The sequence below is a fragment of the Sturnira hondurensis genome, unplaced genomic scaffold (assembly GCF_014824575.4).
Source record: "Sturnira hondurensis isolate 20B ecotype Veracruz unplaced genomic scaffold, ASM1482457v3 Scaffold0023417, whole genome shotgun sequence".
Taxonomy (NCBI): domain Eukaryota; kingdom Metazoa; phylum Chordata; class Mammalia; order Chiroptera; family Phyllostomidae; genus Sturnira; species Sturnira hondurensis.
Window position 1 is genome coordinate 17,514 of NW_028096048.1, and position 15,368 is coordinate 32,881.

Below are 15,368 nucleotides of genomic sequence, written 5' to 3' on the forward strand. Positions count from 1 at the left end.
TAAAAAATAATCACTAAATGCACAATATAGTATAGTTAACTATAGGCAGAATGTTATATAGAAGATTTGTAGAACTTATTCATCTTGCATAACTGAAACTTTAAATTTGTTGAACTGCAACGCCTTAAAAATTTAAGCAGTTAGATCCTGTAGTGTTTTTAGTGTAATAAAAATAAAACAATGTGATTGATAGACTGTTAACTCACAAATTCAAAGAGAATGTTTATTATTTTAAAATATTGTCTTTATTTATTTATTTACTTTTAGAAAGAGTAGAGGGAAGGATAAGGAGAGGAAGACCAACATCAATGTGCAAGAGATGCAGGAATCAGTTCCCTCTCACTCACCCCCAACTGGGGACCTGACTTGCAACCCAGGCATATGCCCTTCCTGGGAATTTAACCACCAACCTCTAGGTTCACAGGCCAGTGCCCAGTCCCCTGAGCCACACCAGCCATGGCCAAAAGGAATGTTTAAAAAATAAATTACAACCTAGAATTGTATACCAGAAAGCAGTCTACAAGATAACATATATTTGAACGTTTAAATAACAGAAATATTTGTTATGAAAAAAGATGAATAAAAATGATGTGGTTCCTTATACTTATTCTTTTTCAAAGCATAACAAAGGTGTTAATATCCAAAGTGAATTAATATACATTCCTAACATTCACTATTTGAAATCACAGAGAAATTTAGTCAACAACAATCTGGACCACTGCTTATGTGCTAAGAAATGAGAAAGTGCAAACATTCTGTTTTTCAATTCTCACAATATTCTTATGTTATTCTTAGTATTTTTATTTCTGATGAGAAACTGAATACAATTTAATTGAATTGAATATAGATCAGTAGGTAGCAACATCAGTATGATTATGAAATTCTATTGAATTTTGAAGTCAAGGCTCTTAACTGTTCAGTGTTCATGCTCTTCAACATGTCACCTGCAAGAGCACCCTCATCATTAAGTATTCAGCTTGGCTTTAACCAATACTGTGAGCAGTTCCTGATTCATTAATGGCTACATGGATTGAGGACATCAATTAATATTTCGTGGCACCTAAGATTTTCCCGTGATGCTCCAGGCTCTTTCTGTAAATAAGCATTTCCTTTTACCCTTATCCCAGGGAATTTGGCTCCTATCTATTCCTGGGATGTGATCTCTGTAGGAATGGCACCTGTGTCGGGAATACACAGACCTGGATCAAATCTTGGTTCCTCCACTCATTAGCTATGGAACTTTTGAACATACTTTGTAAGTTTATAAATTCCTTCACTTCCCTGATAGGAATTTTTATATTTTTGAAATTTAACTTGGATATAAATACTCTGTATGTAGTCACACATATATTTATGTTTATATATACCTATGTGTGTGTGTAAGTGTAAGTGTGCATGTACATATCTTTCCCAGGCCATGTATTCTCTTTTTCCTTCCATTATTACCCTTTTATATTTTCATGCACATTCCATGCAGTACCCTGCCCTAATTTATAATGCATGCTTCTCTAAAAAAATTTGTTTCTCCTGGGGAAGTCTATTCCTTATCATAACTTGAAACTAATTTTAAAAGTAAGGGGAAAAAAGTGCATGGGGTGGTATGTAGGGTGTCATACTCAGATGTTTCACCACAGGAGAGTTCGACCATCAAAAGGCTGTACGTGAAAGAATGTCATGCTTTTGTGTTTTCTGGCCCATCCCCAAGAAAAGGTTTTAATAGCCCCAGTCTCAGTGTAAAAAGGTCTCTAACTGAAGACTGGGACAGGGCTGGTCTCAACAGCAGAAACTGGAACCTGACAAATGAGGCTGCAGCAGAAGCACTCACTGCTCCTCTGAAGGGCACAGACCTATTGCACAGGTTACTGACACAACTTATACTTGTCAGTGATCACAAGAGCGAATATTCACTGTACTGTGCAGGACACGTAAGTAGGAGCTGTACATTGGGTGACAGTTTTAGACAATGATCTTAAGACTTAGGTGCAGTTTAAAATTTCAATTTGTATTTTATGGGAAGAAACAAAAATGTATTCATTGTTGTACTCTTACAATGTATGCACCTTGTAAGAGAAGATACAGGATTCAAACACTCTGAACATAAAATTTTTACTCTGAGTAAATATATTTTGTTTTCATTTTTTCTCAGCCCTCTGAACAGCCTGTTGCTATATGCTGGGCTACAAACAAACACACTCAGATACTCGTCAGTTGATGGTGGTAGGTTGGGGTGATTGTGTGTTGTCCTGAGCTCATGGTTGGTGGCAGACAGGAGATTCATGCCTCTTCAAATCAGTGATAATGGAAAAGAGAAAGAAATGGGAGGGCAGAGATAGTATACTAATATTGCTGTCTTTAAGAGGGATTAGATGTCTTTCACTGAGAATACAGAAAAGGGTAAATGAGTAAATAAGCTTCTTTTCTAACTCAAGAATGAATAAACATTCTAAAGATTAAAGACAGCAAGGAAGAGATGGTGTGGATGCAGCAGTGAGCTCAGGGGCAGGAGGTGAGCTCCAGGACAAGGAGGCTCAGGAGCCCGGCGGACACAGGGTCATAGGAACTGGGCAGTTCCAAGGATTGAAATATGGATAAGCGGTCTGAGAAAAGTGACATTTAGAGAACTTGTAGATGAGTGACCCTTGGTTTGTGACATTAAAAAATGAGACAGTGCCTGCTTCGTAGTCTAGGAAAACCCCAACTCGACGGGGAGGAACAGTCATGGAAAGAGTCAGGACCTTGGGATCCGAGGTGGGAGAGTCCTCAAAGGCACTGTACTCAGATTCGTTCTGTAAGCCTATAACCCAGTAGCCATTTTCAGGTTTGTATCTGGAGTAAGCATTTTGGCACTTTGTGCCTCGTCTAACGCCAAACTTTATGCTACTAGAACGTATTCTACAGTATATCCCTAGGATCCAGGCAGTCTTCTTGGACACATCTATTTCCCAGTAGTGTTTCCCTGATGAGAAATATTGGGAGCCTAAGACACCATAATTACAATACTTTATAGGCCAAATTGGCACAGATGTCAACTGTCTGTGATCCTCTGAAAGGACAAGATTCAGATTGAGGTTGAATGGATTCAATGTGATATCCACTGCGGAAAAAAAAAAAAGAAAAAAGATATGATTAGGTGGCAGCTATGGGTTGGTTTATCTGGTGACATGAAGAGGGACTTGAAAAGTGACCAGGAAGGACCTGTATTGATGGATTGGGGAAGTGGTGTAAAACACTGGAGAAACGTATTCAATTTAGGAGGTGAAAGAAACACATGGGGTTGAGATCATCAAATCTTACTGAAACCACAAACTTCTGAAAGGAAGTCAGAACAAGGTGATTTGGAGACCCAGTAACTTCTTACCCCAGTAGCACTGGACGTGTGTTAGCTCTGAAATGATAAAAGATTTAATAATGCTGATTAGAAGCAAAGATTAAATACTGATACCTATTTCTCCTCTAGAGTAGGGGCAGGGGAGAAGACTACAGTGAGGCTAGGGACTGATAAATGAGAGGATGAATCAGAACCTAGTCATTCTCCCTTAACCATGTCTTTGTCAGCAATATCCCTTCTTTTCTGAACATCTACCTTTCTATTCTCACATTGGAACTGTAGCATCCCCAGCTTAGTCCCACATCCACACTCCTGCCACTCTCCTCACCTTTAAACACTTGAAGCATTCTACTCAGATCTGGAGCACGGAATCCACACTGCAGTTTTTTGGAAATAGTTTTTGGTTTCTTCAGTGTCCACACCTCACTCCTAGGGATGACAAAAAATATTGACCCTGGGTCTCTTACTTTGTGTCCCCCCAGTACCACTTTCTTCTTCTTCCATACCATTAATGCATTTGACCCTTCTTTCCTGAGAAGCCTGATGAGGGGAGAAAGGCGTGCCCTGCTACTGGAACCAGAAAAAAAGTTCTTCCTTCCCAGTTACCCTCTGTGTGACCTTGGGCAGGTCTGCACCTCAAATAAAGTTTCATCTTCTAAACACAGAATAAGTATCTCTTCCCTTGATACCTTGTAGATGTGCGGGGTTTTTCACATTACAGTGAGTCTCCCCAAAACAGGCCACAGGTGTGGGCTTTCAGGCAGATCGGTGGTGAGAGTACAAATCCTGATTGTGACACGGGTCTCCTTTTGAGCCTGTGTCTATGCCCTAGTCCAAACCCTGAACTCCAGTGGTGTGGCCCACAAATAACATTTGAGACTTCAGGTGTTCTGGGAAAAGTTAAAAACTGTTGGCAAAGAGGAAGTTGTTTATTGAATGAAAAATGGTTAGAATTTCATGTGCGTGTAAGGAATTTGAAGCTGCTAGGTAGACTGGCAATTTTAGACACAAAGGCTAAACTTTCCTATATAAGCTTCTAAAGTATGTGAACAGGAGAGTTTAATTATTGGCACAAGGATCAAAGCCACAAATCACAATGCTCAGGTCTTTTTTTTTTTTTTGAAATCTGAAGAGAATCTTGTAGAATGTCCTGGTCTCCTCTATTTCTATTTAAGCAAAATTAGTATAAAGGTGCTGCCCCATAACTTATTTTAGAGCTTGATGAGGCCCTGCATATGGTAAACACAAGTATCTATGGGATATAGGAACCAGAGAAAGGAGAGAGAGTGAATTAAGTGGGTGAAGTCATAAGAATGTGATAGTGAAGTCTCTTCTCCCTATTATCTTCACTGGCTCTAACTCTGTGAATTTTAGCCATTGAATTCACTACCGAAGAATCTGGTTCATTCTCAACAGACATGGATTCTTAAATCCTCATCTATGATCAGCAATTTGAAATAATAATACATCTAAGTTTTCTTGCTTTGAGAGATTTTTCATTCTGGTTGATGACCAAATAACTCTCATGACTACAAACCTTTCTTCACAAGACAAATGCACCACTCCCGGTCACCCATACGCACCATTTCATGATTCCACTCGTGTCCTAGGAAGAAGAAAGAAAACATGAGTCAAGGAGTATACATATTAAAGGAGGATTAATGAAAGGAAGGGTAGCAAAACAAAAAGTTATTTGAAAATATCAACAAAATTGACAAAGCTTTAGCCAGACATTCCAAGAAAAAAAAAAGAGAGAATGGAGGTACATTACTAAATTAAGAAGTGAAAGGGGAGTTATTACTATTGACTTTATAGATATTAAAGATTATAAAGGCTAGGGATTATTGCATGCCAATAAATTAGATAACTTAGATTAAATGGACAAGTTTCTAGAAACACAGAAACTACCAATATTGATTCAAGAAGAATAACATAAAGTAAACATAAAGGAATTAGATTAAAGATCAAAATCGTTCTGCAAAGATAAGTCCAGCCCCAGATGGCTTTACTTGGGAAGTTCTACTAAAAGTTTAAAGATGAAATAATACAAATAATTCATAAATTGTTCCCCCCAAAATCAAGGGCACATTTGCCAACTTATTCTATACAGTAGGACTATTCTGATGCTAAAACCAGACAAAGATATTACACACACAAAAAGTCAACTATAGGCCAATAGCCTTTATTGGCCTATAAACACAAACTTTTTCAATGAAATAGTACAAGGTTGAATCCAGCAAAATATAAAAGATTATATAGCATGTCAAATTTGTTTTATCCCAGAAATGCAAGGTTGGTTTAACATAAGAAAAGCAATTGATATAGAACACCATCTTTATAGAATTAAACATAAAAACCACATGATGATTTAAAAGACAGAAAAAATTGGATAAAACCCAATTCTTTTTGGATATATAATCCAACTTTTTAATAATAAAACCAAAACATTAATAATAACAACAAAATAAGAATAGAAGGGGGCTTCCTTAGCCTGATAAGGCACCTTAAAGAAACCCACATACCATATGGAATCACGAAAAACTGAATACAAGACAAGGATGTCTGCATCACTACTTACATCAACACGGTAAGAAAAAGAAATTTAGGCAAGAAAAATACATTTTAAAAAAGAATCTATATTGGGAAAGAAGTAAAACTATCTTTATTTGCAGAATACATCATATTATATACAGAAAACTTCTTCTACTTTTCAAAATTTAGCTCATAGCAGGTACTATTAATTCCAAACTTTACAAATATAATCATTGGCTATTCTGTCTTGTCATGTATCCAGGATAACACATTCTACAACAGATAAGAAACATAGCAGCAATCCAGAATATCTAAAATATAACCTGTATTATATTTTATATAATATATAAATGTATATTATCTTTATATTATATAAATATAATATTTAACACATTGTATAAATATATTTAATATATATTATAATACATAATGTGTTATTCAAAATATGCATCAGTATATAATAATATATTATATGTATTTGTGTATTATATTATAGAACATATGCTTATATATTATGTAAATATAATATAACCTATATTACATATAACCTGTATATGTATTAAAAATATAACCTGTATTTGGTCCATACTATTATACAGTATGGACCAAACCATACTGTTTTCTTTCCTATGCCCACTTATCAAAAATGGTAATAATATATATTTAGTCCCTGTCTCAAACCAATCCTGTACCTTTCATATCCTTAACTTCTTTTGATTTCCATATCGTCACTGTACAGATTGCTTGTTCTAAACAATATGTTTCAATATATTTGGGCTTACTCTTAAATACTTCTGGCTGGGTTAACAACTAAAGGAATATTTTGCTCTCTGTATAGCATAATTGGTTGTACATGACAAAGAAATGAACTAAAATCACCTTAACAAAAAAGAATAAGAAGGAGGGGGGTGGGGGTAGGAAGAAGGAGGAGGTCAGAGAAATACCACTCTAGTCACAGGTGGATCTGGAAGCTCAAATCCTGGGCTTTTTGTGTTTCATAATTTTCTTTTCTTCACTAACTATTGAGTTTCTTATTTGACCTTCCACATGGCCAAAGGAACCTGTCTGTCAAGGCTAGTATCAGAATTAGAGTCCAAAGACACAGAAGAGAAGGCAATTTGGACTGTGTTTGGGGACTCTCAGGTTGGGTCACCGTTTTACCTGCAGCAGCTTTGTTGCTGGCCATCCACCACGACACTCCAGGTCTGAGATGAGCTCTTTCAGCAACTGGCTCTGCTGGGCCAATTCATTCTCAGCCTCAGCCAAGTCATCCAGGGTCTTCGTCTCCTCTTCCTCCAGTTTCTGCAGTTCTTTTTGCTCCTCATTATCCAGGATGCTTCTAAGCTGACTAAATTCTGTCTGTATCCTTTGTCTCTCAGTCTGTATCTGATTCTGTAAGATTGAACAAGAGAGAGAAGTAACAATTCTGTCAGCCAGAGAGCCTACTGGGCAAGGGATTAGGTGCCAGGAAAATAAATTATGTTTTTTCAGGGCGTTCTAACCAGGAGAGGAGTAGAAACATGGGAACAATTTTGGGGAAAGCTAGTTTTTATTTTGTGGTATTTTCCCTTCTATACAAACCAAAAAGGCCTCATACTGTCATATCTAGGCCACCCCTGGAACAAATGTAAAACTTGAGTAAGGTTCAGGTTGTAGACAGCTGTCCTGGACATTGATGCCTTCCTGCATTACCACACTCTCACACTGGGGCCTTCAGAAACATCTTTGCCCAGTGTGTTCCTTCCACTGGATGTGTTAGAGCCTTGCTGGAAAAGAGGAAAGGAAGACAGAATTCTTCACCCTTCCTCACCGTAAAGTCTGTCTTTGCTCTCAATTCCAAGTATCTGTGTGTACTTATAACATCTGTATTGTAATATGTTTACTTGTACATCTAGTCTCCTGTCCCCACCCAAACACACAGGACAAGGAAGAGAACTAATCAAATGGCTTCTGGATTCATCCAATGTTAGGGAACGAAGAGAAAGGGACTGCCTTGTGATTGATGGGGAAGGTCCTGCCAAGAGTCCTGTCTCAGAAATTCCCCAGGAACAGTCTCCTCATACCTTCCAAGAAGTCCTCTCTTCTCTGATGTCAGCGCCCAACTTCTCAGCTTCCTGCTGCTCCTTCCTCAGTCTGTCCAAAGATTTCTGGAGCTTCTCCTGTGAGAGAGGAATCACAACACAGTCAAGCATGTGTTTTAGTACTTACAGAGAAAATAAATGAGAAATAAACAAGGCTGATCTCAGAAGAGACTGGTTTACAGAAACTGTGATTAGAATCTATGACATGGGAGAAAATCTGAGGAGGTGAATGTTTTCTTTACTCCTGGGTATGAAAGTCACTATTTCCTCACTAAGTGTAGCCTGATTTTCTTTCTTCTTAGAGTAAGGATTGATCCTGCTACAGCCAAGGAAAGTCCTATTCTCTTATTAAAACTCTTTCCACATCCAATCCACAATGTTTAACAGCAATCATTCTGCTGAGAGGAGCAATGAGAGCTCAACTTGTGAGAGAAATTCTCCATCCATGCGACAGAAAAGAAAATAGGAAAACCTTTCAGTCTTGGTCAGTCTGCACTCTAGGCTCATCCTTTATGTAAATGGAAGGAATACACAGAAATGTCCTTCAGGCATGGGACGATGAGAACAGGGTAAGAGACATATGTGAGAGGAGATAACAGGACTCAGTATTATATATCATGCTCTGGCGAGTAAAGCAGGATGGAAAGATTTCTCCACCAAGTACTGTCTTCCCCCCACCTCCTCCATCGTGGCCCTTACCTGACATTCCTTGACAACCTTCTCCATTAGGAATATCTGATGACCGCAGTGCTCCGGAGAACACTCACAAAGCCGACAAATAAACTTCCCATCCTCCTTACAAAAGAATTTGAGTTTCTCTCCATGGTGCACACAGACATCTTTCTTCTGCCCCTCCTCGGGACTTAATTTAACCTCTTTGAGCTTCTCCACTATGTTGGCCAGATGCTGATTAAGCCATAAGTTTCCAGGTGAATATCGAATACCACACACAGGACAGCTGCTTTCTCCTTCTGGGCTGATCTCTGACTCCTTATTGTTAGTGATGCAAGTTTTGCAGAAGCTGTGGCCACAGTTTAGACTTAGGGGTTCTGTCAAAACCTCAAGGCAAATGGGACAAGTCACCTTCTCTTTTATGTTCACCAGGAATTTTAAAGCCATGGTAGCTGCTCCCCTGGTTTCTTCCTTAGGCTTTTCTTGCTTAAAAAATTCCTAGATGAATGGGCAGATTGGAAGGAGATGGTGTAAGAAGGGCACAAATAAAAAGGATGCTAATCACATTAATATTAAGAATTGGACAAGACTAAAATACTGATGGATAAAAAAGAAGAGGGAAAAAAAAAACCCCAGAAGTTGAATTCAGTGACTTGGTCAGCCATTAATGCTTCAGAGCTTTTGTTTGTTTTTCTTTCAGCCTGGAATGATCCTGCTGTTGATATTTGCATGACTTCCTCTTATACTTCACTGAACTCCCTTCTTACATGTCTCCTCAGCAGACAGGCCTAGTATGACAAACTTTTCTATAGCATAATCACTAAAATATTACTCGGAGTGTTATTTGCTAGTTTTTATTACCACTATATAATACATGATATCCTTTCTTAAATGCCCTACTCTTAAAATGTAACCCACACATAGATCAGGCACTTTGTTTTTTGTTCACTGCTTAGCAGCAAAAACACAGGAACACAATGCTTGATAAATATGTGAAGAACCTCCTCATTTCTTCATAAGTAATTCGACTTTTTTTCCCATTAATTAGCTGTTCACCAATAAGTGAGCTTTGGGATCATAGAAATGGATTCCACTGAAGAAGCATTTACCCCCTAATATAATTGCCCCACACAGAGCCTTCTCATATTTACTTCCCAGAGATGCCAACTGAAATAGCAAGGACCACTATAGGGAAGTAATCTTATCCTTAACAATTGTTAGCCAGTTGCAATTATATATCACCATGGCCTATTTATTCCTCATGTAAACATCCTTGAAAAATAAGAACACTCCCTTTATTCAGTTGTGTATGCTTGAGTAAAGTGACTTACAAAGGTTATTCAATTCAGTAAGTTGAATTAGGATGAATATAATGTCCTCAGGGTCCTCTTTCAAAGGTCTGGTAGGTATGATAAACACTACCACACAGAGGATATATTTTGGGGAAATTAAATAGAAGAACATCAAAAATAACCCCTTTGAATAAGTGAGGATTGAACTAAAAGCTACAAGATGAGGAGGCAATATGGAATGAGAAGAGGAAAATATTTTAGGGAGAAGGAATCACATGTGAGAATGCCCTTTTGATGGAGGACACAGCATCTTCTACAAATTTCAGAATGCCAGTATGGCTGGTGTGCGGAGAGCTGCTAGGTCTTTTGCACTGTAGTGGCCTAAAAGGGCTTTGAAACGTGTCACATCCTAAATGATATAAAAGCAACATTGTCTTGTCATGAGGGACATAAAGCATTGTCCTTCCTGTATCTCTGTATGGACCCTCATTAGAGCTCAGTTGAGGCAGTCATGACAACATGCTGTGTCTCCTATCTTACATGCCTTTGTTAAGCTAAGTAAACCTGGCTGTTTTATGTCCTGTTGTCACATAGTGGGAATGGCAAATCAAACCTGAAACTATTGCTAGTGGTCTGTCAGAAGACACCACAGAGTGACTCTTAGAACCTGAGCAAAATATAAACAAGGAGCTGTGGGGGAGGGGGAGAAGATCTCAGTGGCTATGACTTTCTTGATACTTCTTCCAGTGGACTGAAGTTGTGTCCCTCACACAAATATGTTTACCTGTGTGAACGTAGCCTTATTCTGCAATAAGGGATTTGCAGATGTAATCAAATTAAGATGAGGTAATACTGGAAGAGGGTAGGTGGATAACCAGATCCAATAACCAGTGTCATTATAAGAAGCAGAAAAGGTACACAGACACTTAAGGAAGAAAGCCATGTGACAATGGCAGCAGAGATTGGAGTAATAATACAGCAACAAGGCAAGGAATGCCCAAGATGGCTGGAAACCACCAGAAACTGAGAGACGTGGAACAGATTCCCCCTTAGAGCCTCCTGGAGAAACCAACTCTGCCACTATTTTGACTTTGGACTTCTGGTCTCCTCAACTGTGAAAGAATAAACTCCTGCTCTTTTGGGTCATCTAATTCATGGTAGTTTGTTACATCAGTCTTAAGTTATTAATACAGTTGAAAAGATTGTACAGTAAAAGATCTGAGGAATATAACAAACGATAAATATTCCCCTCGCTCTAAAAAGAAAGGATGGGGGTATAATGAGTGCTATGCGGAGTAACGTTTAGGCCTAGAAGTCTACCCACTTCTCCAATGATCCATGAAGTGACCCTAATGAGGAATAAGAGTCCCATGAATGTGGGTTAGTAGGCAATCCAATAGCACAGCCACTGAAATTTGTCTAAAACCCCTAGCTGCAGTGACAGTTGATTAGATCAGGCTCTAATGACTGGCTAAATCAGAGGTCTACACAAAATGATGATTTCTATCCCTGCTTAAAAGTGAAGCTCTAAGCCAACCGTGATCATGCAGCTCTGTTATCTTTCTCTGTATTCACTATCCAATCGATGCTGAGAAATATCAAAACCCTATAAAGGAGAGAGGAATGGAACATGCTTTCTCCCATGGAGTGGTGGACCTCAGATTAGAGTGGGGCTACAATGAGTTGGTGTCAAAGCAGCTGCCTCTATAATGACCACAGAAAGAGACAGGTACAAAGAAGGCAGAGCGCCACACATGAACAGCAACTCCACCAATGTCCAAGAGTGACCCAAGAGCTAAGCAGCAGTCAGGGAGATGGAGAAAAGAACACAAGTAGCATCTGCCTGATAGAACTGCCAGGTCAGCTGGCTTCCCTACGTTTCAGAAAACTATGTCCAACAATTGAGTCTTCTCCTAACATCTGGACTCATGATAATGCAAACTCTATGCCTCTCTGCAGGTTTTATAATAAAATGAAAGTGTCTTCTGGAAGTAAAGTGCAGGAAGGACATCCATTGGAAGTTTTCAGACATCTTAGATCTTTTCCTTGGTTTCCTGGGTCAGAAACTCCCAATGGGTAAAATAGGACCTGTTTTTGGCATCCAGAGACCCGGGGACCTCGGAAACACTGCAACTCTCCCTGTCCGTTCTTCTAGGCTCAGAGTCCATACTTCAGCCACCCCTTAGAGGCCCAGGCTAAATCTGCCTCACATTAATGACCCTCTCCCCAACTGTTCTAGCAAGGGTTTTAGTAGATCACTATAGATCTCTCACCCTCATTTAACATTTTAAAAACATTACCGCATCTAAAAAGACAAGCAACCCAATTAAAAGTGGCAAAGGACTTGAACACACATTTCTCTAAGGAGGACATATAGAAGATCCAGAGATATGTGAAATGATGCTCAGAATAGCTAGCTATCAGAGAGATGCAAATTAAAACCACAATGAGATACCACTTTACACCGATCAGAATGGCCATCATAAACAAAGCAACAAACAATAAGTGTTGGAGAGGTTGTGGAGAAAAGGGGACCCTAGTTCACTGTTGGTGGGATTGCAGACTGATAAAACAACCACTATGGAAATCAGTGTGGAATTTTCTCAGAAAACTAAAAATGGACCTGCCTTTTGACCCAGCAATTCCACTGCTAGGATTATATCCTAAGAACCCTAAAACACCAATCCAAAAGAACCTATGCACCCCAATGTTCATAGCAGTACAATTTACAATAGCTAAGAGTTGGAAGCAACCTAGGTGCCCATCAGTAAATGAATGGATCCAAAAACTATGGTACATTTACACAATGGAATTCTATGCAGCAGAAAGAAAGACGGAGCTACTACCCTTTGTGACAGAATGGATAGAACTGGAGAACATATGCTAAGTAAAATAAGCCAGGCAGTGAGGGACAAATACCATATGATCTCACCTTTAACTGGAACCTAAACAACAAAACAAACAAGCAAACAAAATATAACCAAAGACACTGAAATAGAGAACAGGCATACAGTGACCAGAGGGGAGAGGGGAGGGAATTTCAGGGGAAAAAGGGAAGGGTTTATAGGAACAAATATAAAGGACACATGGACAACAACTAAAGAGGGTGGAAATGGGAGGGAGGTGGGGAGCACTGGGGGGGAGGGTGGGCTGGGATGGGAGTAAAAGACAGAAAACTGTACTTGAACAACGATTGAATAAAAAAATTACCTCATAATCTTAGTCACCTTCTTGTATACTGTATCAATTATTTATTGTTTGTTATGATCTCCCTTTAACTAGAATGTCAGCTCTTTTACATATTTGACTTGTCTTGTATGTGATTGGATAGTCATTGCACTTTTTCATAGCAATGGCCTGCTTTAGTTCATATGAATTAAAACTTTAAAATAAATAAATATAACTGTTCATGCTATGTGTTGGGCCTTGTTCTTGACCCAGGGGAGACAATCCATATCTGGGTAGAAATGTACCCTCTCCATTGTAGGCATGGACTCCCAGGAAGGTAGTAACAGCAATTCCTGAAAAGTGGGATTATAGGACAGAATGGGCATGTTTTGGAAAATATGTAACATATCAAAGGTGTGCAAGTTGCTCACAAATGAGCTTAGGAAGGGACATGATTAGTGTCAGAGCAAACTTAGCAAGACTGTGGAATCTTGGGGCTCCTTCTGAGCAATAATCAACCTCTATTGATTAGCTTAGAACAAAGAAAAATGCTAAGCAGTAGAGGTAGCAATCAATGCAAAGGTGTGTCCAAGACCTCTAAGGCAGGTGAGGACACTGGTGTCAATGGGCTACTGAAGTAAAAGCAACCAGGCCTATACAGGAAAGTGCAAGTGAATTCCTGAGATGGAAGCTCAGGAGGACAGAGGATAAAGACAGTATCGGAAGTACACAGGTCATTCAGCCCGCTGTCTTTAGGGCTGCCAGCAGCTGAGGCTCTGTCAGGAAGGCCACAGACAGCTCCTTGGTGGCTGCTAGGAGGGGAGTCAAAGAATCAGGTTCAGTATTATCCCTGGCCAGCCCTCAGGTCTCCCTTCTACCTGAGCCTGGGCTTTCACACATTTGTAAAACAGGGACCTCTTCGACAAACAGGGAGTGGAGTCGGGCAGAAGAGACTTTCTATTTACCTTCTTAACAGAGAGAGAGGTCAAGGCAGATATAGAAACAGAGATTCCAGTTCCTTTCAGGAAGATAGACAATCAAAACTAGAGAGGAAGGGTATGAAGTCAGCCTGGAACAATAAGGGCCCCTGCAGGAAACAAACAAGGCCTTCTGCCTCTTTAACATGCCTTTCTCTCAAGGCGACCCCTCTCCAGTGCTGCCATCAGTCTGCACTCACAGCAGGAAGCCTGCCAGCTTGCTTTTCTTCCCTTCAGAGCACATCTGGGCCACGAACTAAACTCAGCTGATTTCACCTAGTACTTTCCTCTGGGACTTTCTCACCCTCTGCCCTCCATAAACCTCCCCACCCACCTTTAGGTCCCCGTGGAGATGTCTTGGCTCCTGGTTTAAGAGGTGAGGAAAAGACAGGCCTGGTTAGGATTCATTTTCCAAACAGGGGCTCAGTCAGCATGAAGTAGTTCCTCCTCAGGAGCTGGCTGAGAAGTGAAAGTGAAATTCGCCCAGCTGGCAGGAAAAAGAAAGGGGAAGGAGCTTCTGGGCCAAGGGCGGCAGCCCTTTAAGGCTGCTGCAGAGAGTAAAGCTTTAACGCAGTGGTTCTAAAGGGTGGGGGTGGGGAGGAAAGATTTGCCCCAGGGAGCATTGGGCAAAGCCGGACAGTTTTGGTTGTCATAATTGCGGGGAAGGCTGCTGCCATCTAGTGGGTAGAGGCTAAGAATACCGCTAACCATTCTGTAGCGCACAGGACAGTATCCACAACAAAGAATTATCCAGTCCAACCATCTACCAACACCTATGTTCAAAGTAGGGAAAAATGGCCACTTTTGGAAACTTGGAATACTCATAGGGTATTAAGAGTTCCTCTGGTGCATTCCCAGCAGCGGAGCTAAACCTTAGGGAGGCAGAAATGGCCTGGATGGAAGGAGAAGCAAGTTTGGTGTGCTCAGCAATCTGCAAATGGTTCCATGGGACTGTACTTGGAGCTCCAGGTAAACAGAAGAGATACCACAAGAGGTGCACAAGGGTCCCATCATGGAGTCTCGTTTCAGCAGGCAAGAGGAGAACTGAAATTATCTGGCAGATGATAACAACCACTGCATAGATACCAGAGCAAGAGTAAAGTGGTAGTTTTTTTTAATTAAGTAAAGGGGTTTGTCTCCTTGCAGGTATCGAACCCCAATTAATCAATCTATTGCAAACAGGAGTTTGCAGCAAAGAGAGTAAAGGTTTATTTTTAAGGAAATGACACCAAACGGAGTCACAGGTGAGCTATTGCTCTGATAGTTGGTTCCCTGATGGCTTCTAGGGGGTGGGTTCTATAGGAGGAAATCATTAATC

The 15,368-nt window shown here is 39.9% G+C and overlaps 1 protein-coding gene across 2 annotated transcripts; it reads right to left on the reverse strand.

The window, feature by feature from the left end:
* Positions 1-1,439: 1,439 nt before the first annotated feature.
* LOC118981020 (tripartite motif-containing protein 34-like) lies at positions 1,440-14,634 on the reverse strand. 2 transcript variants are annotated; one of them, XM_037037747.1, is made up of 8 exons: positions 14,385-14,631; positions 8,641-9,111; positions 7,924-8,019; positions 7,022-7,252; positions 4,912-4,934; positions 3,657-3,757; positions 3,359-3,385; positions 1,440-3,094 (listed from the first exon to the last, which is right to left on the reverse strand). In XM_037037747.1, exons 2-8 carry the CDS (start codon positions 9,058-9,060, stop codon positions 2,529-2,531), a joined length of 1,464 nt encoding a protein of 487 aa, XP_036893642.1. In that variant the 5' UTR covers positions 9,061-9,111; positions 14,385-14,631; the 3' UTR covers positions 1,440-2,528. The 2 variants fall into 2 exon arrangements, with proteins under 2 accessions (XP_036893642.1, XP_036893643.1); XM_037037748.1 differs by having other exon boundaries at positions 3,005-3,094; positions 3,295-3,385; positions 14,385-14,634.
* Between the last annotated feature and the right edge of the window lie 734 nt (positions 14,635-15,368).